The 24936-nt window shown below is 42.9% G+C and overlaps 1 protein-coding gene across 2 annotated transcripts; it reads left to right on the forward strand.

The window, feature by feature from the left end:
• The first annotated feature begins 126 nt into the window (after positions 1-126).
• Positions 127-24936, forward strand: LOC148101944 (liprin-beta-1-like). Of its 2 annotated transcripts, XM_087843014.1 has the most exons (16): positions 127-281; positions 540-572; positions 2280-2336; positions 2425-2490; positions 2610-2685; positions 3060-3160; positions 3429-3520; positions 4858-5035; positions 6624-6705; positions 16260-16465; positions 17264-17353; positions 18275-18388; positions 18666-18797; positions 19559-19651; positions 24676-24737; positions 24852-24936. In XM_087843014.1, exons 9-15 carry the CDS (start codon positions 6642-6644, stop codon positions 24694-24696), a joined length of 720 nt encoding a protein of 239 aa, XP_087699140.1. In that variant the 5' UTR covers positions 127-281; positions 540-572; positions 2280-2336; positions 2425-2490; positions 2610-2685; positions 3060-3160; positions 3429-3520; positions 4858-5035; positions 6624-6641; the 3' UTR covers positions 24697-24737; positions 24852-24936. The 2 variants fall into 2 exon arrangements, with proteins under 2 accessions (XP_087699140.1, XP_087699139.1); XM_087843013.1 differs by lacking the exons at positions 127-281; positions 540-572; positions 2280-2336; positions 24676-24737; positions 24852-24936 and having other exon boundaries at positions 2414-2490; positions 19559-19797.

The following is a 24936-nucleotide window of genomic DNA, read 5'->3' on the forward strand; positions in this document are numbered from 1 at the left end:
AATACAATATTATATGAGGTAATTTTTAAAAAGTAGAACGATACAGTCCTTTTGAGTTACAGAATCGGAACGCTTTTCTTGGTTCCGGTCGTACGGACGTTTTAGAGTGCAACACAAAGGAGTCACGCTTGCAAGATATCAACACTGACAGTTGGTACAGGTTTTTGTGTGTTTGCTGTTAAGCAGTGGAGTAAGCAGTGGAGTAAACCATGGAGGTCCTGGGAGGACAGTTTAGCGACATGACTCCACAGGAGCTGGCGGCTCCTGTCAACACCGTAGCTGTGAGTATGAAGACTGGAAAGGACCGAAAGTGTAGCAGCACGAGCACAGAGATGCTAACGCTAGCGTGGAGGCTGTTAGCTCATAGAGATGCAGAGTGAAGGGGAACGTCCTGTGTCCCAGTTTGTTGTTTCTGACAGATATTTTTTCTAGTGTACAATTTGGAGAAAGTGCATAAGTATGTACACAGTTTGAATAGTTTTCGCGTTATGAATAAAAACGGACTTGTTGTTTATTTGCTCTTTTTCCCTTTTTAACAGGAAAAATGGAAGTTGTTACCAGCCTTCCTGAAGGTAACAGAACACACCAGCCCTTACACACTTTTACTAAATTTTAATGCTGCTTGATTAAAATATGTTTAAAGTATGGTAGAAACTATAATAGTGTGCTGTCATGTTTATAAAAACAGTTTGAGGTGATCTGAGCTCTGTGAGATGGTGCGTTACCCTGCTGGAAGCAGCCATACTGTGGTCAGCACCAATCCTCAGCAAGCCTTGGTGTTTAAATGGTGCTTAGTCAACTGGGGACTGAAGTGTGAGAAGATAATGTCCCCCAACCAGCAGCCCCATGCTTTCATGATGTTCACACCAAATTCTGAAATCAAAACTCATTAGACCAGAAAACCTTTTTCCAATCTTATATTGCTGAGTCTGTGCAAAATGTAGCCTCAGTTTCGTGTAGTGGTGTAGTAGTAATTTGACTTACTGTTGCCTTCCTATCACTCCAAAGCAGTCAAACAATAACAATGACATGTTTATTTAAATAGTACAGGTCATTACATAGAATAGAATAGAATTCAACTTTATTGTCACTGCACATGTCACAGGTACAAGGCAACGAAATGCAGTTTGCATCCATCAAGAAGTGCTTTAGCCAAAATATAGATGTATTACAAATATTTATTAGCAATAATATAGATATGTATGTATATTACAGAAATGGATCTATTATGGTATGTCATAATGTACACGGTATGAAGGTATGTTATGAATATGCTATAACTATAAATATGTACAGGCTGTAGTGAGTACAAGCTATGTACAGGCTATGAACAGGATATAAATATGAAAATCTATACAGAAATATGAAATTAAAAAAACTATACAGAAATATGAGATATACAGCTATACAGAAATTTTACATATTTTACAGAATGATTATTTATACAGAATTACATGACAGCTGAAAAAAACCCTTTGTAGGTTTATGATGTCTTAAGGCATTAAAAACAATTAAATAAAACAACAGCATCTATTAGCTGTGGGCCTGTGCGGCTAAAAAGGTTTTGAGTCTGTTTTTCAATGTACACAGAGATGTAACTGATCCTAGGTCAGCAGCCTGCTCCAAGGAACAGAGCCAGAATATCTGAAAGTACCCTCAACACACTAAGATACGATTTTGAGAACAGATCTGAAACTGATGACCTGAGATGTCTGTACTGGGTACCAAATCATCAAAAGCTTTGTGATTTCTGTGTACCTGTAAGGATTCCAAGGCTAGATTTTAAATGAGTAAGGGAAATCCAACTGATAATTTGGGGAGTCCTGAAACTAGAGCGCTGCAATAAACTAACCTCCCCTGATGTCCAATTTCTCACAGTCAGTTTGAGATAGGGATTTTCTAATCTTATATTTTTTAAGTTACATAAAGCAGTTTTGGTAAGCTTATTGATGTGGTTATCTGGTCATTTTTCTTCTGATTCCTTAGCAAGATATTTTTGGCCAAAGAAATACATTTAGTAAAAAGTGAAACATTTGAGTCCAGTATGGCCATGAAATAATGAAATATTGCCATAATGACCAAATATACCGCGTACAGCGTGTCTTGTTCTTTTACCCTGTCAAAGTTTTAAGTCATGGACCTTCTTTAAATTACTTTTCTTTGTCATCAAATATCAAAGTATCCTCCTGTGTGATGATGACAGAACAGTTGGTGGGTCTACATCTGTGTGAGTAATATTATTTGGGAGAGTAAACATGTATATCATGTGTGTTTTGCAGGTGAAAGGTTTGGTAAAGCAGCACATCGACTCATTCAACTATTTCATTAATGTAGAGGTAAAACACGAGCATGTCTTTGTCTGTTGCTGCTTTTTCATGTACATTTGGATTTTGAGCATCAATGTCTCATTTGTTCTTCTTCTAGATCAAAAAAAATTATGAAGGCAAATGAGAAAATCACAAGTGATGCTGATCCAATGTGGTACCTCAAGTAAGTCACTGTGTGCATCCACCATCACTGACTTTAACACTGCAGACATGCACAACAAGTTGTTTTTTTGTTTTGTTTTTTATTAAAAGAGGAAATAATGGATTTTTAAATATTTGCAGATACCTCAATATCTATGTTGGCATGCCGGATGTGGAAGAAAGCTTCAATGTAACCAGACCAGTCTCTCCCCACGAGGTGAGAGTAGCATGTGTTTCTGCTGTTAAATATGAACCATTGTTTACTGTGGTTTAATTAAAGTTGAATAAAGCCTTTGAGTAATCAAAAACACAGCTTTAAATGAGTTAAAAAAAAAAAAAAATATATATATATATATTTATATATATCATTGCACATTAATTCTCTACACTTTGGACAGATAATCACACATTAAATACAGAGGGAACATGTCTCACTCAGGCATCTCTAGACTCAGCTGGCATTTAGTTGTAGCCCTCAGAGGTATTTCTTAATTAATTATTTTTGTTACTTATATTTGAGTGCCTACACCTCCAATACTTTCCTTTAAAGATGATGAGATATAGCTGAGAGTCATCCGTTTCATCCCAAAGTGTCGTCTCAGAGATATGACCTACTCTGCGCCCATCACAGTGGATATAGAGTACACCCGTGGCAGTCAGAGGATAATTCGCAATGCGCTGCCCATTGGAAGGTATCTTTTTTTTCCCCCTCCCCTGCTTCTTTTCTGTGATGCAGACATATTTATGTTACATTTATATCAAATCTACAAATTTAAAACCTCTCCAGCAAAGCTCAGTAAGCCAACAAGTGCTAAAAAAAGATTTAGCTTTTGTGATTTTTAAGCTTTGTTTGCTGATAAACTGACCTTCTTCACTCATTTGTGCTGACGTATTCTGCTTTATAACAACACTGAAGCAATATTCATATTTTATTAATGAAGATAACTCTGCTTTTCTCAGGATGTCCATCATGCTGCGAAGCTCGAATTGCGTTCTCACGGGAAAGACGCCCATGGAGTTTTCAAAACTCAACGAATGTCCCCTGGATCCAGGCACGTAACCATAGCACTCTCATTTTAACTTTTTCCCCCTGAAGGGCCTCACCTGGACCCTTAATGATGAGTTTTGGCATCTCAGTATATATCAGTAAAATGTTTGATGACCATTCAGGGCTCTAGAGTGCGACTAATTTGGTCGCAAATACGACCAAATTTTTCAGTGGTGCAACTAAAAAAAATATTTGGTCGCACCAGTGTGACCAACTCTTCGGGTAACAAAAAAAAATCTCTGCAACTCTCTGTGGTCAACAACAGACACACAGTATGCCCCTATCGTGGACTAAACCATTCAGAGATAGTCAGGGGCGGGACCTCTCTGATTGGCCGTGGTCCAGTTGAAAGTGCAGGTGGATAGAGAGAGGTGAGTAGCTTGAATAAAGCGATATCGATTCATTAAATCCTGAAACGACTTTTAAATAGAACTGTGTTTTGCCAGAAACGCCAGATTCTCAGATTAAAGCTCACAAAACTAATTCAACAACCACCAAACAGCAAATGAGAGCAGGTACACGGATTCCACACAAAGACGTAAACACAGAGCGGACTCGACGCATCAGAATCAGCTTTCTCTTTCTCGGCTTTCTCACCTGATGGCCTGTACACGGACACGCTGTCGGAGCTCACCGATTCTGATGCGTCGGGTCCGCTCTGTGTTTACGTCTCTCTCTCTCTCTCTCTCTCTCTCTCTCTCTCTCTCTCTACTTCAAACACCCATCTCAAATCTCTGTTTTCTGCATTATTCATTTGCTTATTACCCACAAGTCTACCATTTTTTACAGCGCTGTCGGCCGCTGTCTTTTTTTTTTCTTTTTTTTACTTAAATGACCTCGGACAAGAAAGCCTAATTTCTGCTGTTCAATACTGAAGAAACTAAAACTTTTTAAAATTATGCAAAATTGCAGAATCTTTTTAAGGTTGTCTGCTATAAAAATCCAGGCAGAAAAATCTCCTTCATGTTTTTTTGTTTTATTCTCAGTTACTTTCACACAAAGGCATCTGCTGTGATGTTCACAATTCTGATGAAAACATCACAAACATAAAAAACAGACCAGCAGACTCATATCTTCGACTAGCAGCTGGTACTTACTTGTCACCCAGTTGTAGTCCAGCTTTCCCTTATTGTCCTCCTCTTCTGAGCCGAGGGCCTGAAGAGCCAGCTGGAGCTTCTTTCTGTGCAGTGGCTGTTTGATGCCCAGCTCCTAAACATCCACAAGTTTGGATTAAACACACAACATTCCCCAGTTACTGCACAGGAAGTTCAGGGCAGGAATGCTTTTCTTCCAGTGTTGGTAAATTTATTAAATTCTTCTGCTTCATCGCACCCTCTCCAGGTCCAGCTGCGAGGCCTGTAGCAGCGTCTGTCCAGAGGAGATCCACACGCGAGCCATGTTTACATAAAGACCAAGACCCTGCTCCTGCAGCCAGTCGCACACCTGATCCTTCGGCCAGCGTGCAAAAGCTGTTCTAATTTACTAATTTCTAAACTGCTTTTCTGCCTGCAAAAGCAAAGTGAGTGAAATCCAACTTTGTCAAAGTGTTAATTGAGCAGCTTAACCATGCACTGAGCAGTATACTGTGAACAGCAGCCGAATCAAAGCTTGCAAGGATGTTAACCAAGGATCCAAAGATGGCTCTGATGTTATAATTGTGTTAACAAGAGAGTGTAATTAAATAAAAAATGTACATTAGTACCCCTGCACATTACTGTAGCTGATATTATGTCAACTATTTCTTAGTTCTAGCTTCTAAATTATATTGACTTTTGAATTCGTGCTGCTTATTAGCAAACCAAATTCTTATATAAACTAGTATGATTTGTATAATTAATCAATTAGTCAGTTTAGTTTAGATTTTAGCTGACAACCATTCAAAGGTCATCCCTTGCAGGGTTTCTAATGGGTTGCAATTGTTTTTTCGGGGTGTCTACACACACAGGCATGAAATATTTATGGATATATGTGCAGAAATATTTGTATACCAGCCCTCGTCCTTCCATGGAAACATTGTAAAATGCTCGAATTCTGCCCTGCCATTTCTAAATGTCAGGTCTTTTGCAAAATGTGTAGTAAGCAGCTACTGTTGTTACTGAGAGAAGCATCTTTACACACATTCAGGATTTTACTGTTGGAAACCACCCAGCACTTTACTGTGGACCAGTGGCATGCTGGGTGCTCATCTCCTCTCAGTCTGCTGTGTGTTGTGTCGAGTCTTGTGTTTTAGTACGTGCTTCTTTTACACATAATGGAAACTGTGACTACAGAAATGCTTAAATAACAGTGCTCAGTCTGTGGGTGGTTTCCATAAAGTCTGAAACTGGTGGAACGTCCCAGTGCTGGGCACTCCCAGGATTGAAGGTAGCTGAATAAAGAAGAGGTGTCAGTGGATGTTTGTGTGCACATGAACATCTCTATTTGCATGCTTAAACATGTACAAATATACAGCAGGGTCTTTCGAACATCAGAAGAGAAAGGGACTGCTGTGTTGTTTGGGCAAATGTAAAGACTGGGACACGGAAATGCATCTTTATTTCAATCCAAACAAAGTTCCCACTGTCCTGTTGATAGGACATTCAGAACACCAGTGTTTTAGATATTGGTTTAATTTAATATTAAACAACTGGCATATCAAAATATGCATAACATCAGATCGAAATCAAAATTCTTAGCAAAACACAATTTTTATCTTCCAGCACTACGGTGCGCTAGGTTTCTGCCACTTTGCTGCCATCCATAAGTCAAAATTTGTAATCATTATCCCAACTGGGTATCTCACAATTTTGATTTGCCTCTGCTAATCAGGAAATTTTATTTTGTTTCGTTTTGTTTTTTGTGGCTTAAACAAGTTTTTAAAAATGTATGTCTGGTTAAAGCTGTAACATTCAAAGATCATCCTGCTCAAGAGTGAACTGGAAATACATAACAATAAAAGTTTATTTTATGTGCATGAGCAAATGAGCAGACATGTTTGGGAAAAAAAAAAAAAAAATCTGTAACCTGTAAGTTGAAATGTGAACTGAACTGTAGTTTAAAAAATAGTTTTAAAACATTTACTGTGTTTCGGGGCTAACCCTTTAAACTGGTTTTATTGGTCTTTATAGGTTTGTCAGTGACTGAAGATGATGTCTGATGCCAGCGACATGTTGGCTGCTGCTCTTGAGCAGATGGATGGAATTATAGCAGGTAAACCTCTCCCGTTAAAAAGTATCAGCGCAATATTTTACCATGACTTTTAGTACTTGTGAAAGCCTAAAGCAACAAAGTCTCTGCAGGTCTTCCAGGTTGAGTCAACATTGATAAGCCCTTATCTGGTGTCTTGTTATGGCTTGTTGCACAGCTGACATTCAAGCTGTCATGTGATATCTTGTGCTCCATCTAGCCTTTATTCTTTGCACTTTGAGTCTGTGTAACTCTAAACCAGTGGTTCTTAAACTTTTTCTACCCCTTTTAAAAGCTGGGAAAAGTTAATGCCCCACCCCATGTATTTGTCAGTCTTTACCAATAAAAGAATCCAAGTGAAGGTCAATCTCATAGCATCATTTTTTTTTTTGGGGGGGGTCGTCCCTTCTTTTTTTCTTTTTTTTACCTATGTAAATCTCATTCAGTCACCTATATGCATTACATTTCTCTCCATATCCCTTCCCCCCTCAGTGGGTCTATGCCCAGATGTCTGTTCACCTGTTCAGAGTAATGTTACAATGCTGGTATTTGTGTGTGTATGTATATATATGTAACCCAACCAGTGCAGGGGCCTCCCTACACCCCGGACTCTGCGTTGTGTAAGTTTGTGTTGGATTGGGGTGCACAGTAGAGAGACCAGTCGGACACAGGCGTTCAATTTGTGGCTCGGACCGCGCCGTTTATTCAGATGCTGGGGCAAGCACCACTCCAACTCTGCTGCTGGCCCTTTGCAAATCACAGTAAACACTGCGTGATTATCGACATAGTAAAAGACAACAACAAATATATAAAAAACACATTAAGCAAAAATAATCATGTCTTTACAAAATTCCTCGGTCTCAGGAATGTGTATGAGACAAAACTAACATAGCTGGACTACCAGCAAACTGTAGCTGGAAAGCTAATGCTTCATCTTGCATTACTTTTCCCGAATGAGTGCTCTGCTAACTAGCGGGAATGTAGCCCGAAATCGCGGCAGATATTACCAAATGAAACATGCACACAAACTGCTCATACTCTCATCAGACAATACATGAACCTCCCAACAAACACAATATATGCTTAGCAAACCGCCATTTTACACAGTGGAACACTTATTTTTAAACAAAAAACCAATGCAGTACACCTCTGACAGTGCTTACCTTTGCAAATCACAGTAAACACTGAACAAAGATGGCGCCCGCGCGAACAAGAAATCTGAACTACGGTGTCCTGCAGAGGACAAATGGTCAAAATTGCTAAAATTTACAATGTATATGCAGCTCAACAGCGACACCTTGTGACCTATTCCAGTCACTGCCTTACATCCGCCTCTCCTTTAAGTGATGGCGTCCCAGTCATCAAACAAAACAAAACAAAACAGTCTCACTATGTATAAAAGAATAACGGTGTGGGAAGATGTGCAGTGTAATGCGAAAATGTCTATGTGTGTATCCTATTAGTATGGGTACACTGGCTGTGTCATCCTACGTGTTTCCTGCAGCCCTCCTTGCTTTGGCCCTCTGCCACAGCTTCCATCCCCTTTCTATCTTCTTTTGATCTGCCTCTGGTTCGTTAACTCTCGACCCATAAGTCAGTCTCTTTGGGGGATGCCGACTCCTCGGCAAGTTCCTCCTTGGTTCACTTGGTCTGGGAGGTGAGTGGGTGACCCTGGCAGTTTCATTCCCCCTCCAATCTTCACTCTCTTGTCCTGCCCCTGTGTCCTTTTCCCCTGGTCCTGTGGGGGCAAGTGATCCATTTGCTGCTTCAGCTGAAACTCCCTCCCCACCTCCTTCCAGGCTATCAGCCTCCCAGTCCTCGATCGTGTCCGACTCTTCCTCGTGTCTGATTACTTCACCAGCCTGCTCTCCACTGTCCTCTACATCCTCAATCTCTCCTCTATGCACCTCCTCCACATCGAGCTCCATTTCCTCCCTTGCCTCCTCTCCCACCTGCTCCACTGGAAGAAACATACACTGTGTGAGTAGGTTGCGGTGGACCACTCTCTCTGTATCACCATTTTCCGATCGCACCACATACACCGGCATGTCTGGCTGTTTCTTCACCACAATGTATGGACATGACTCCCACTTGTCTCCGAGTTTGCTTCGCCCCTCCACATGACACACTTTAACAAGGACTCTGTCACCCGGGCTGAAGCTTTGACTCTTTGCTTGTCGGTCATAGTATCTTTTCTGGTGACCCTTAGCCTGGCGAGAGGCCTGATTAGCCTGTGCATAAGCCTGTGACAAGCAGTCATGCAGGGTCTGGACATACTCGCTATATCCCCCCGACCCATTAGTGGTTGACAGCCCAAAAACCAAGTCGACAGGGAGCCGTGGATGCCTGCCAAACATCAAGTAGTATGGTGTGTACCCTGTTGAATCATGGCGGGTGCAGTTGTAGGCGTGTGTCATTGCATCCACATATTCGTGCCACCGGGGCTTCAGGTGAGGTTCTAGCGTCCCCAGCATGTTCATGAGGGTGCGGTTAAACCGTTCAGTTGTCCCGTTGCCCTGTGGGTGATAGGGCGTGGTGTGGGTCTTAGTGATGCCGGTGCATTTACAAAGCTCCTTCACCACAGCACTTTCAAAATTACGCCTTAGGAGTTTTCCTAAGGCAGCACCTCTCACATTGCTCGCACCAAGCCTTGATTTCCTGAAACATCCGTGGCCAATAAAATCTCTCCCTTATCATGTGCAATGTCCTCTCAAAACCAAGGTGGCCTGAGTCATCGTGGAGAGCAGTCTTGACTGATATACGCAAATCCTCTGGTAGCACCAATTGCTCAACTACTCCCCTTTGGCTGTCTTGGACGCAGCGGTACAGGATGCCATCCCTTACCACTAACCTTCTCCACTCCTTTAAGAGAAGGCGCACGTGCCCTTCAGCACTCATTCGCTCACTGCGGCTTGGCTTCTGGTTCATACTCTTATAGTGCAAGACAGGGCCAATAACAAGGTCTTTTTTCTGCCCTGCACGGATCTCCTGTTTGGTCATGGTGGGCAGGGATTCCATCCCCACATCCCTGTAAGGCTCAGTGGATGTAGGGGGCCCGAGTTCCAGTTCCTCCCCTGCAGGCGTGCCATGGCCAGTGAGGCTTTGAATATCCTGGGTAGCCTGTGTCACACCATGCCCCTGTTCATCGACACCCACCCACTGAGGGCATGTCTGTAGGATGTGCATGACCTCCTGGTTAGACATGCGAGAGAGGGCGTCAGCGTTTGTGTTGCTCTGTCCCCTCCGATACTGGACATCGAAATCGAAAGCAGCCAGCCTAGACACCCACCGCTGGCCTGTGGCATCCAGCTTTGCTGAGGACATAACATACTTGAGAGGGTTATTGTCTGTCTGGACAGAGAACCTACGCCCATAGAGGTGGTCGTAGAATTTGTCTGTGACCGCCCATTTGAGAGCAAGGAACTCAAGTTTGTGTGCAGGATACCTTGTCTCTGCTGGGCTCAAACCTCTGCTGGCGAAGGCTATGACCCTCTCAGCTCCCCCTTGGACCTGAGCTAGAACGGCGCCCAGACCCTCCCCTGAGGCGTCCGTCTGCAGAACGAAAGGCAAGCTATAGTCAGGATATCCCAGCACTGGAGCGCTTGTCAGCCTTTCTTTTAGGGTCTTAAATGCCTTCTCGCATTCATCTGTCCACATAAAGGGTGGATCGGTGGCCAGACTTTTCTTTCCCCCTCTCTTTTTCTTCCTGGGGTCACCAGCAGTTAGGCGGTACAGGGGAGCAGCTAGGGTAGAGTACCCACTTACATACCGCCTGTAGTATCCAGCAAATCCCAGGAATTGCAACACTTCTTTGCGGTTTGTGGGCCTCACCCAGTTTTTCACCCTGCTGATCTTTTCTGGGTCTGTCCGGATCCCCTCAGCAGACACTAAGTGACCCAAATACTGAACCTCCTTTCTCACTAGCTGGCATTTAGAAGGCTTTAACTTCAAGCCATGCTCCCGAAGCCGATCGAACACCAGCTGCAGTCTTTCCAGATGGTCATCAAAGGTTTTGGAGAATATAATGAGATCATCAAGATAGATTAGGAGGTGGGTGAAGTTCAGGTCGCCAAAGCAGCAGGTCATGAGTCTCTGAAAGGTGGAGGGAGCATTCTGGAGTCCAAAGGGCATCCGATTTGCTTCAAACAGCCCCATAGGGGTGCTGAATGCCGTCTTGTGTTTGTCATGCTCCGCCACCTCTACCTGCCAATAACCAGAAGTGAGGTCAAGGGTGGAGAAGTATCTTGCCTGCCCTAGAGCCTCCAGAGCTTCCTCTATTCTGGGGAGAGGAAAAGCATCTCTCGTGCTGCAGGAGTTCAGTTTCCTATAGTCAATACACAGCCTTAGTGATCCATCTTTCTTGGTTACGATCACGACAGGTGAAGCATATGGACTTTTGCTGGGCCTGATAACGCCTGCTGCCTCCATTTCTGTCAGCAACCTTCTCACATCCTGCCACTGTGATGGGGGGATCTTACGGTAAGGCAGTCGAAATGGCTTAGAGTCGACCAGAGGGATTTCATGCTGCACAGTCTTTGTATGGCCATAATCCAGGGGGTGCTGTGAGAACACACCTACGTTCCTCTCCACCAGCTCTTTAAGAAGGGAACGCTGGTGCTCGTTTTTGACGTCTGCGCCACTTAAATCCACTTCCTGGCTTGCCACAACGTGGTCCATACCCAGGCATGCTTCTCTGCCTCCGCGAATGTGATGACTGCCCTGCATCCTGTCTGAAAAGTCCACAATACTTTCCACCAGAGATGCCTTGGCCAGATGCGTGTGAGGCTTGATAGTGATAGCATGCTGGGAGAGGTTCATCACTCTTACCGGGGCACATCCTTTCTTTACATCAGCAAGAACTCTGGCGACCAGGATGTCTTGGCTGAGCTGCAGGGAGGGATGGCCTTCAATTAAGACTGTATAAGTCTTTCTTTGTGGTCCAGCTTTTATTTTGCACATTAAATCCATCTCTTTCCCAGCTTGAATGTGTACCTTACGACCAGTGTAAACAACAGGGCCCACTGTGTCATCCACATCACACTGTTCAGTGCTCTCAATCTCCAGCAGGGAGGTGTACCACTCCGGATGAGTCTCCTTGACCTGGAGAAGGAACTGCAAGCCGTAGGTTGCCTGGAGGTGGCTTCTGGAGGCACGGAGGACATTAGTTCCTACAAGCAGAGGAACAGAGGAGCGGTACTCTGTGTTAGTGACAACAAAAGCGGGCACACCCTTAAACTCTCTCCCCAACAATTTCAGGTCGATGCGTAGCACACCATGGTAGGTGACACTCTGGCCCCCTGCACCTTCTATAGGTATCTTAGAAGGTTGTAGCTTTTGTTTATGGAGGGTGGGGTGGCTGCGCCAGTACTGATGCGTAATACTGGTTATCTGGGAGCCAGAGTCGATGAGTGCCCTGCACTTCATTCCGTTGACTTCCACCTCTCCCTCATTCCTGGGACCAACTAGGGGAGTGCTCTCTCCTCCGTCACCTTTGTTCACCTGCACTGTGGGGACTTGCTGCTCACCCATGGTTGCCCCGGCGACCATGGGCTTTATCAGTTTAAAGGCTGAGCTGAGTAAGTGTTTCCCTCCATGGGGGTCACAGGCTGAGGATCGCGTGCCCATGTCTGATCAGGCCCTGGGAGCACTGCTCTGCAAACCCGGGCTATATGTCCTTGCTTCCCACACCGGTAGCATGTGACCACTGACATTGGGGTTGCAGCCCCAGGAGGTGGTCGGACTCTCAGTGGAGTGGCAGAGGATGGAGCATCAATTCTCGATTCAAGGTGGGTCAACTTGGCCATCTGCTCCTCCTGGCTCAATGCTAATTTCTTGACCATCTCTGCTAGCTCTGACCACTCTGAGGAATGTTTAGCCTTTTCTGCCTTCACATTCACACTACACTCTGATGCCACTTGTACCTGGGCATAAGTTTTCTTTGACTTGTTTTGAGGCTGGAATCTCTTTGTTTCTGTTGCTAAATTTCGGAGCTCAGCCTGCAGCTCACGGAAACTCAAAAGCCGGGGCTTCATTGGCGAGATCCTCGCATACACATCTTCATCATTAATCCCCCGTATGAACTGCCGGGTGAGTTTACTGTCACGGTCAGGGAAAGGCTTGCCTCCTCTTTGGTTTTCTTCCACAGCTCGCAGTGTTGCCTCCAGTGCTATAGCATATGAACAGGCAGACTCCCCAGACCTCTGAACACGCTCATAGAAGTCCGCTAGTAGATCTGAGGAGCTCTGTGTGTCGCCGTACTCTGCTCTCAGTTCTTCGAATGCCCTTTCAGGTGTTTGGACATGGAGAGGTAGATTCAGGACCAGCTTTCGGGCTTCACCAGTTAGGTGACGCACCACCGTGGAAAAGCGTAGGTGAATCGGGAGCTCTATTGCCTCAAGAAGATACTGCATGTCACGAATCCAGTCCTCTACAAGGACCTTGCTGTCAGCACTGCCAGTGAAGGCTTGGACATTTTTCACTTGGTGAGTCTGTATAAAACCACCGTAGGCAGCTAGTGGGGGGTTAGCGTTGGCTGCAGCCCCGCCAGGAGCACTTAAAGAGGTATGCACCTGCTGGGGGGGTATACCAGGGTGTCCACTAACTTGGGGGTCTAAAGCAGAGGTTGGTACGTGCATTGAGGCATGGGTGCCGGGTGGGGCTATAAAACCTCCATGGGTCATATTCACAATAGGGGGCATGACAGTGTTGGAGCTTATAGCAGATGAGTGGAGGGGAGCTCGAGAGTCATGGACAGCAGCTAGTGGCATGCGGGGCAAACAGGGGGTCAGCCCATGCTTTGAACTTTCAAGGGTCTGCTCGGCTGCAGAACGATTATTCATTATGCCCACTCCCTGCACTGTTAGGGGGCTTGGCATGGTGGCTTGGGGGGCAGGTGTGGAATACAGATGGCTGGTGTATGCTTGGGAGCTGAATGGAACGGTCATCGTTGGGTAAGGAGTGTTAAATGATTGGTTCAGGGTGGGCTGCTGAGTACTTTGCACCGCTGGGTAGTTGGGATATGAGGCAACATGGGGTGCCGGTGTAGCATGGACACTGGCCTGAGGAGAAAAAGCAGGGGGCATAGTTATCTGTACATCTGGCTGAAACACTGGAGGGGCTGTAGTTAGAGGGCTGTGGTTGGACTGGCTTGTCTGATTGGCTGGCACTGAACTTGGGCGAATTTCAGATAGGTGTGAGGGCACCTGCATTTGGCCTCCATAGGCTGGCAGTGGTGGGGCATGAGCTGGAGCCACGCCAAGATCAGTCTGGGGTGAAAGCATGGTTGGTGGTGGGGTCTGTTGTGTGCCCAGCCCAGAGTCGGTGAGGTCCCTGATTGGGGTGTGATACTGTAGCCGCTGGCCAGTGAAGCTGGGGAACTGGGTGACCAGCTTCGACTTCACTGATGACTGTTGGTCCACTGTACGGACGCTAGCTGTTGCCCCTTCATTCAAAAGGTGAGGCTGTGCCCTCTTCGGAGTGTCTGCATAGTCTCTCATCATTTTCACTGTCCTGTATTTCCAATTTAGCTGCACCAAAAAATGTATGTGGGTTGTATGCTTTTCAGTGTGAGTAAGTACAATCTATTTCTAGTAAAATAGAACACAACACAGATGTATGACAACTATCATCTCATAACGCAAAAAAGAATTCACAAAAAAAACAGCATTAAACTCAGAGTGCAGTTAAACAACTATCTTCAACACAGAGGTTGTGAATGACACAAATCAGAAGCAATTTCTTAACCGCATTTGATGATTATCATTATAGACAGGGAACATCAGTTAACATTCTCACTACAATTCAAGTCTCTGAGTCTTTTTTTTTTTTTTTTTCAATGACAGAAAACCCTCAAATGAAACCACCCCAAGATTTCACTTTCAAAGGATATGCCTGGGGAGGTGAAAGTCCCAGTAATACAGCTGCACAGGCAGTTATATACTTAGTTCAGTACCCCGTCAGACGGCAACACCTCTTACTGCAGCAGCGTAGCTGGGGGTGTCGGCATTGCTTTCTCTCCGGTCTCGAAGTGCCACAAATCCGGGTCACGGCACCAAAGATGTAACTCAACCAGTGCAGTGGCCTCCCTACACCCCGGACTCTGCGTTGTGTAAGTTTGTGTTGGATTGGGGTGCACAGTAGAGAGACCAGTCGGACACAGGCGTTCAATTTGTGGCTCGGACCGCGCCGTTTATTCAGATGCTGGGGCAAGCACCACTCCAACTCTGCTGCTGGCCCTTTGCAAATCACAGTAAACACTGCGTGATTATCGACATAGTAAAAGACAACAACAAATATATAAAAAACACATTAAGCAAAAATAATCATGTCTTTACAAAATTCCTCGGTCTCAGGAATGTGTATGAGACAAAACTAACATAGCTGGACTACCAGCAAACTGTAGCTGGAAAGCTAATGCTTCATCTTGCATTACTTTTCCCGAATGAGTGCTCTGCTAACTAGCGGGAATGTAGCCCGAAATCGCGGCAGATATTACCAAATGAAACATGCACACAAACTGCTCATACTCTCATCAGACAATACATGAACCTCCCAACAAACACAATATATGCTTAGCAAACCGCCATTTTACACAGTGGAACACTTATTTTTAAACAAAAAACCAATGCAGTACACCTCTGACAGTGCTTACCTTTGCAAATCACAGTAAACACTGAACAAAGATGGCGCCCGCGCGAACAAGAAATCTGAACTACGGTGTCCTGCAGAGGACAAATGGTCAAAATTGCTAAAATTTACAATGTATATGCAGCTCAACAGCGACACCTTGTGACCTATTCCAGTCACTGCCTTACATATATATAACACAAATGACTTGGCATGACATCATTTGACATGAACTGGTGAAAAGTCGAGAGAAAAAAAAGTTCTTTAGTCTGATCAATCAGTATTGATGTGACGAGGTGTATTAGTGCTTGTGACATGGGTAACATGCAAATCTGTAAAGGTGCTATCGATGCTGCAGCATAATTGTAATGTGTTCTGCCATCCAGACAATGTCTTTAAGATCTTTGATTATGTTAGCAAGATTATGCCAAACCAGATTCTACTTTAATTAAAGTAGCAAAGGTCTATAAGAAGGGTCCAGAAAGGAGAGGCAAACCTGTTGTAAGGATGGAACATTTGTGACTTTGCCAGCCTTTTGTGTCCTCATCAGAAGGCTTAAAATGTTGCTTAAAAAAGGAGGTGATGCAACACAGTGGTAAACATGTTCCAACCTTTATGAAATACACTTTTTTTTTTTAACATACGCTTTTTCTTTTAATGACAGTTATTCAGTTTCAACATTTTTATAAATTGTGTATTCAGTGTTGGCTTTAAATAATGTGATTACATTTTACACAGCATCCCAACATTTTGGAAAATTATATTGTGTTCTTCAATTACTGTTAGTGCCTGAGCCACAAAATGATTGATGTCCTCTGTAATCTAGCAGATGAGAACTTTTACTCACTAAAGCTTGTCAACAAACATCACATGCAGCATAAGATGACACTGCAGTCTGTCTCTGGACTAATTTTATCCTCATATTTATTCCTGTTGTGATTCTTTTGTCTCAGGTTCCAAAGCTATAGACTACTCCAATGGTTTGTTTGACTGCCAGTCGCCTACGTCACCTTTTATGGGTAGTTTGCGAGCGCTTCACCTTTTGGAAGACCTAAGAAGTGTCCTAGAGTTGATGGACTCGGAGGAAAGGGAGAGTCTACGATGCCAGATCCCCGACTCCACAGCTGACAGCTTTGTTGAGTGGCTCCACGGTCACATGGTAAGACCCTTACTTGTGGATGTTAGAAATATCAGTTGGATTCATGGAAAGAGATAAAGTTTATTAGCAGGTCTTTAGAAATTAAAGCAAACAGACCACTTTTTGCTCTTCTGCCATCCAGAAAAGTGTAGCCTCAGGGTAAACCGTTGTAGCGCTCGTGTTGCATTTTCTGTTTTTGAAATCGGTGCAAGTTGTGTAATCTTGCCAGATCTCTCTTGGAAATTAGATTTTTAATCTCAATGAGATTTTTTTACCTGGATAAATAAAGGACTAATAATAAATCAAAAAATCATGGAAGGAGTTTCTCCTGTGATGGCTGGGCATGACGTCCTTCAAACAAACTGTAGCACAGCTGGTTTGATTCTGATTGTTGCGTGTGCCAAATTAAAGCTGTATTAATACAGAACAGTGTGGGCAAACAGTCTTGTATCCAAGTCCACAAATGGCTTGTTTGCTAAGCGAAAACGCAGAACAATTGTCCTGTACTGCTGGGTTCCCATGGAATCCAAGATGGATTAGCTGTATTGGTGTCACAGTTGATGTGCAGCAAGAAACGCACAGACTTCTTGTGAATCAGAGCAGTGACTGGCTGCAGGCCAGTGAGAGTTTTTGTGTAATACTGTAACCCACTCTGTGTACAGCAGTCTGAATGTGAGCTCTCCATTTCAACCATGTAAGGTTTTATTTGTGCAGGGTGAAGTGGTGTAGCTGCTCAGGCACTTTGATGTGAAGAATTTCAGCTGAGAACATTAGTAGACATTAAAGAGTTCTTCTAATAATTTATTTTTCTCTCCCCAGTCTAACGGACACATTTCATTGGGTGGAGGTGACCACTACCAGGAGAGGCTTTCACGACTAGAGAGTGATAAGGAGTCTCTTGTGCTTCAGGTACCTGTCTAGCAGTAATTCCATAATTTTACCATCTCCTCCACCGTCTATTTTCTGTAAAAGTCCTGTGAAGCTCATCGATGTTACTTCTCCCTCTCATCGACCAGTCAAAAACAAGAAGGGGCAGGACTTGCGTTATCAACACTGTAAACAATGGCGGGCGAGAAAACCATTTTTGTAACCTAGCAACATCAAGCATTGAAAGAATGCTTGAAGCTCTAAAAATTAAGTCAGGGGTTTGACACACAAAAAACACTTACTGATAAATATTGTTTTACTTAAGAAAATACTCCTAGTACTTAAACCAACGCAGAGTTAAAAGGTGAAAATGGAGCACAGCCTGACGTCCTTAATAAACTCAATAAATCTGCTGCTGCTCTGAAAACGTCAAGAAACCGCAAATTTCTGAATAATAGTTCACATAATGCTTTATTATTGAATTCATTTTTGTTTGTTGATTTTTAAAGAATTTCCCTGGGGTGGCAAATGGTTACTAATGTAATTATTAGCCAGTGTTTGTATAATTTATGGGTAGCTACAGGTGGACTCTCCAGGATCTGGAAAGGAACTGAAACATTGTAAAACCTAACTGGAGGTTTCAAAGCTTGCTCGTGTTTCTGCCCCACATGCAAAAGATTTATTGCACTTGAACTGTGATCAGATTTGTTTAGTTCTCTCCCTCACTGTTTTTAGGAGCAGGGTATCTGTATATGTTGATTGCATGATTCTAAAGCTGCCGCCACCCCTGACGTACTAAGAGAGATTTCTCTTCTGACTTGAAACTCTTAAAAATCTATAATAGTACAAAGAGTGGAACTGATAACTTTGGCTCATCATGTTCTTTAATAACTTGGCCCTTGGTTTGTTTAATATCAGGCTTTGCTGTCCTTTCTAAAAATGTGTTACCTTGTGTTCATGCAGGTGAGTGTACTGACAGACCAGGTTGAGGCTCAGGGGGAGAAGATTCGGGATCTGGACTTGTGTTTGGATGAGCACAGGGAGAAGCTCAACGCCACAGAGGAGATGCTGCAACAGGTCTGTGTGTGTTTGTGTGTTTGTCTTACACTCTGAGGACGGGAAAGTTTGGGTGGTGCTGACTCTCAACTGGAAGAGCTGAGTTCACACCCTCCTGTCAAGTAAACATCTACTGTGTGCACTGCTGTGCTAAGTTTATAAGTGGGTGTAACAGGGGCGTCTTGTTAAAACTGTTACTCATTGAGGCTTTGCAAATGACTTTTTGTGTCTCCACCTTTACACAATAATTCCTGTACTACCAGTGTTGTTTACACAGATTATTTGTTTGTTATTACAGGAGCTTCTGTGTAGAACTACTCTGGAGACTCAGAAGCTTGAGCTTATGTCTGAAGTGTCCAACCTTAAGCTGAAACTCAACAGTATGAAAAAAGAGAGGCTTGACTTTGATGACGGATTTAGGGACAGCGAGGTGAACTAATCCTCTTTGTTTCTGAATGTTTCTTTTCTATCTCACTTAACGCACACAGACACACACACACAGACACACACACAGGCTCAACGATAATGAAACACTCATTTATTTTGTCCTAAATCTCGGGGAGAGAGGATCCCGTCTTATTATCAGTCTCAAAGTCATTTTTATTCCTTGTTAGTATTTGCTAAACTAGCCATTGACGGTATACCCACATTATTGTAATATTAATTGGATTTTTTTTTTGTTACTTTATTAGACAAGATTTTTATAAAGATGTTGTCAGTCATTTGTTTACTAGAGATGGGAAGCTCTCTGCTTCCCAGATAGACCGAGCAGAATGTCTGGAAAGCTTTCAAACACGTCATGGTCTTGTTGTAGCAGCGCGGCCATCTCTTCCACCCCGCTGGAACAAAAAGCTGCTGTCCGTGTTCCGCCTCACAGCACATAAATCACTTCTTTTCTACAAGCAGCTTCCCCTCATTTTGTCACTGCTGCTGCTTGGAAGCACTGATTTGCTGCTTTCAAATGCATTTGTAGTCACTTTATAGAACTTTTTGCTGATACAAGTCACATTTGCAAGATGGGAGCAGTTAATGAGATGTTAAAATGATTCACTTAAATTTCATTTTGGAATCTTAGAGTTAAATTTTTATCTAGAGGACAAAAAAATGTGTGTGTGTGTGGGGGGGGGGGGGGGGGGGGGGGATTATCCTTCAGTATTTAAGGTGTGACCTGTTCTTTGTTTCTTTTGTCAGGATTTGATTCTTGAAATTAATGAGCTGCGGTACAGACTGACTGAACTGGAGACTGAAAAACTACAGTATGAAAAGAAACTTAAATCCACTAAGGTGAGTCATCCCAGAGCACTTTACTGGCTGTGTATGTATCTTAAGGACTAGTTTTACCCTTTTTTAAACAGCCAAAATCCACCATTCTGTTTAAAGTCAATACTTAACAGCTGAAATGTTCTTTTATGCCCTTTAAAAAAATATAATATCTGTACATCTCTTGTTACCTGGATAAAGTTATTCATGCAACCATTTCAGCTGCTATTTGTATAGTATTATGCTGTAGTCACAGTAGGGAAAACAGTGGTTTGAGACCACAGCACAGCCAGAATTTTTGCAACTATGCAATGAGCATTTGGATCTTGTTGCCTTGGAAATGGTTCCTTTGCAGATGTGGACGAGGACTGTGATCACTCAGTCAGCTGGTATTTGCAGAGCGGCTTTGATGGATCAAAATGGTGATAATACAGTGTCGGTTTTAAATTGAAATGGGGTTGAGTTGGCATTTACAACCCTAATTCCTAAAAAGTTCAGATGCTGTGTAAAATCTGAAGGGGAGGGGGGAAACTGAATGCAATCTATTCATCCATCCATCTATGTTTTCTTTCGTTTATCCGGGGCTCTGTTACACTATTGGAGCAGCAGCCTAAGCAGAGAAGCCCAGACCTCCCTCTCCCTGGCTAACTCCTCCAGCTTTTTCAGGGAAATACCAAGGTGTTCCCAGGCCAGCTGAGAGATATGTCTCCAGCATGTCCTGCATCTGCCCTGGGACCTCCTCAAGGTGGCGGATGTCTCACCCAGGAGGCGCCCAGGAGAGATCCTAGTCAGATGCCCAAGCCACCTCAACTGGCTCCTTTCAACATGGAGGAGCAGCGGCTCTAATCTAAGTGTCTCCCGGATGGCTGAACTCCTCACCTTATCTCTAAGAAGAGGCCAGCCACTCAGTAAAAGCTAATTTTTCTGCCCCTTGTATCTGCAATCTCGTTCTTTCAGTCACTACCCAAAGTTCGTGACCATAGATGGGACGTACACCGACCGGTAAATTGAGAGCTTTACATTCACGCTCAGCTCTCTCTTCACTACAATGGACCCGCACAGCATCCGCGTCACTGCACCCAGAGCACCAATCTATCTTTCGATCTCCCACTCAATTCTCTCCTCCCTCATGAACAAGACCCCGAGATACTTAAACTCCTCAACTTGGGGCAGGAATTCATCCCTGACCCAGAGTGGGCATTCCACCCTTTTCCGCCTGAGAACAATGGCCTCAGATTTGGAAGTGCTGATTCTCATTCCCACTGCTTCACACTCTGCTCCAAACTGCTCTAGTGTGAGCTGGAGGCCATCATCTGATAAAGCCAGCTTAATCACATCATCTTTGAAAAGCAGAGAGGAGATTCTGAGACCACTGAAACGAAAAGCTTCTGCCACTTCTACACCTCCTATGGACTTTCTGTCCATAGGAGTTCTAACTTTTTGGAATTTTTTTGTACTTGCAATGTGTTTGTGATTAATCTGCAAAAGTTGCAAATCTGTTGACATATGTGGCCAATCTGTTGCTGTCTACGTACACAGAATTTTGCATCAAAAATGTATTTATATTCAGGGTCCAGCCAGAACATCATAAATTTGAAACAGAAATTTCAAAGTTCCTCCACAAATGGTGCCACACTGCTGCAGGATGGTGATTCAACTTCTTCAAAATGACACTGGTGCTCAGCAGCCTTCCTTTTTATGTGGGATATAACCACAATGCAGCCACTGACTTGAGTCCTCTATTGCAAAAAGGCTCATCATAGATGATTTGCACTCACTGGAACAGTGACTCTGATTGATTGCAGTGTAATGGGGTGTTATGAATTAGATGACATATTGACAAACCTTTACCAAATTGTCTGAGAAGGAGTTCAGTTATTTTGAGTCAAATTGCCTTCTGCCAGGTAACTGATGCAATTGCTTTGAAGGTGGTCAGTCAGAGGCTGGGGGATTACTAACCACCATGTTTTTTTCCTCTCTCCTGGTCACAAAGAGTTTGTCACCCTTTTGCCTCTTAATCCAATTCCATTAACAACATCTAAGATTTTTTCGTGTTATTTAGGATTTTTTTTCCTTCTCATTCAGAGATTCTCATGGCTGTTTGAATGCTGTGAATTTAGGTTTTGGTTGCAAAAGGAAACGAGTTCAAATATCAAATGGACCCTTAATTGTTACAACACAGACAAGAAAATTGTTTGTTTTACAGTTTGAAAAGAGAAGTTAACCAAGAACACAAACAGCTAAACTAAACTAGGTGAAGGCCAGCTGACTATCAGACTGCCACCACCCTTTTATATGCTGACGTTAGAAAAGGTGAAGGAGGGACTCTGCTTACTAGAATTTTCCAGATGATTGCTTTGGATGTTTTCTATCGTATGCTTCTTGAACTGCATGTAGTAACTGCGTGTAGCTTTGGGGATTTTGTTGTTTGTTGCGGTGCCTACTTTTAATCTGCTTTAGTGGTCATTTTCCTGGAAATTTAGATATTCAACATTTCTTGATCTCTTTTTATCTTCTCTCCTTCCCATTTCTGTTTTCTTCTTCTTTCCGTGGCTTGTCTCTTTACTGCTAGTCACTAATGGCCAAACTTTCTAGCCTGAAAATCAAAATGGGCCAGATGCAGTATGAGAAACAGAGGAAAGAGCACAAACTCCAGGCGATGAAGGTCGGCTTTTCCCAGGATGACTGTTGTGCTTGCTGTATGATTATGGTTTTTTGACCTCTCCCTTTGGCACCTCTTCTTCTTCTTCTTCTTTTTAATTTTTGAGGCATAAAACGATTAAATCTGGTTAGATTCTGTTTTCACGCTCAAAAATGTATGTATTTTTGCAAATAATTTACTTGACCACGCATTACTGCATTTTGCTATAATGCATGGTTAAGTCAAGTGCAATCAGAAACACCACTTCCTTAAGTCTGCATTTACTAGGCACCAATTTTATAATTTCTTGTCCTGTTTAGTCTCTCATCCAGATGAAACTCTTAGAAAGAGGCTGAAAGAAAAACGTAAGGGGGGTTTTTATGTCCGTGATTTTATTATTGCACTCACCTCCACCCCTATTTGCATGAACGAGCATGAGCCATCTGAACTCTGCTTGTCCATTATAACCAGTTGCAGTGCTAGTACCCGACCACAGCGCGCCACATCTCAACTTTTTTTTTTAATGGCACGAATCTTGTCACTGAGTTTTTAATGCCCGGCTACAACAGCAACAAGAACAGTTTGCCTTGTGTTGTTAGCAGGAATGAAGAATGAACTGTTTGTTGTGACCCTTCAGACTGCTTACTCCACCTTCTGACTCATGTCTTCCAACGTTAATCACCTACCTCTCTTCACCAGCAACCTGTGTGTGCGTGTGTGCGCACCCTGCTAACCTGTCCTGCTGTTGTGCTTTTCAGTTTCTTTCATGTACAGCTGTCTTAATAAATGTCCACTTTCCCATCAGTTATATATACTATACTCTACATTCATCTGTATAGAACAGTTTCATTTTTCATGCACAGCACACGCACTCTCCATGATTCTCTATATTGAAGTACAAATTACAAGTGTCCATTTTAAGAATCCTATTGACTAAAGCAAAAACACAAGCTACCTTCATGTCTTGAGCATACCTTTTAAACATTTACAGTGCAGGTGAGGAAAAATAAGCGAGGCCCCCGAGTTTAATAACTAGTCAAACTTTTCTTGGGTAGAAGTAACCTTGAATAAACATTTGTAGCTGTAGACCAGACCAGTTTAATGTTTAACAGACAGTTTATCCTTAGGACTGCTTCTGCTCAGCCAGATTCTCAAAATGTTTCAGTATAAATGAGTTTCTTGAGGTCATTCTGCAGCTTTTCTATCAGGTTCACTCCAGAAGAAGGATTTTCTTTGTTTGTAGTCATCCTTGAGTAGATTTATCTCAAAGTTTTGGCCTTTTGTTTCACTGCCAACTAGGGATGCAACGATACCAATTTTTTCAAACCGATACTTGGATCTGAGTACTTGCCGATACAGAGTACAAAAAAACGATACTTCTACCACACACACACACACACACACAAATACAATTAATTGGAAGACAGGTTTTATTATATTCCCTGCCGATAAAAAATAAAATCTTAATAAAAATGACCACAAAAAAATTTCAAGTGAAAAATAAGCACTTCTGTTAAATTATTGCAGAGTCTCCACTTTGTAATTTTACAAAATATCACTGAACTATTGGCACTGTCTCGAGCTTTCAGAATAATAAATAAACACTTCTGTTTGGAATAAAATAAATACAAATTAGGTTTCGAATAAAATAAACTTTTAAATTATTGCAGAGTGTCCATATTGTAAACAAACAAACAAAATAATTCTTATTAAATAAATAATAAAATATAAAAAATTATAAAATAAATAATAAATAAAATAATAATTGGCCCCCTAGTGGCCAATCTAAAAAACTACAACAGAAATGACAAGCCACCCTCTGATTAATGAAATAAGTTGGTATCGGTTCATGGTATCGGTTAACTTTTACGAGTATGAGTACACACACATTTTACAGTATCGGCCCCTGATACCCGATACCAGTATCGGTATCGGTGCATCCCTACTGCCAACAATAACAGTTTGAGAGATATAAGCATAATTTGCAGTGTAAAAAAATTAGGAAACTGAACAAGTGGAGGACAAAAAAAGTTCTGTTCATCCATCTGTTTTCTAAAGTATCAGAAATGTTCTCAGTGAAAGGGTGGCTGTGAAGAAAGAAGGGAAACTGGTAGAAAAGGCTGAGGTATGCCAAAATACACAAGTACTGAAAGGGACCGCTATCAGAGTGTGTGTCAGTGTGTTGAAAAGTGGAAATGTTTGAGCAAAGGTTAACATGTAAAACACCCGCTCACACCAACACTGTGTGTACGTTTGGTTTCTAAAAAGCAGTGTGGCCGTGATGTTGCTGGACTGACAGCCTGTAATGTTGCATCCTGTATGTTTAAATTTTACATATCCTCACATTTTAACACCCTCAAACTTCACACCAGGAACTCTTTCATTAATCTTTTTCTCTCCTCTCTAGATGTGGAAGTCCAGAGGATGAAGAAGGCAGTGGAGTCTTTGATGGCAGCAAATGAAGAAAAGGTACATGTGACCAACTAGGATTCACCGTGTATCACATCCCAGCTACCCAAAGCTGCTCCGGGGGGGGGGATAAACTGACCTCATTTTTCTTTTTCATTACCTTTTCCTTTGCAGGATCGTAAAATTGAAGAACTGAAACAGTCACTGCTGCGGTACAAGAAAGTACAAGACATGGTGATGTCCGTGCAGGGAAAGAAAG

Source organism: Neolamprologus brichardi, chromosome 7 (genome assembly GCF_056152115.1).
Source record: "Neolamprologus brichardi isolate AB-2024 chromosome 7, ASM5615211v1, whole genome shotgun sequence".
Lineage (NCBI taxonomy): Eukaryota > Metazoa > Chordata > Actinopteri > Cichliformes > Cichlidae > Neolamprologus > Neolamprologus brichardi.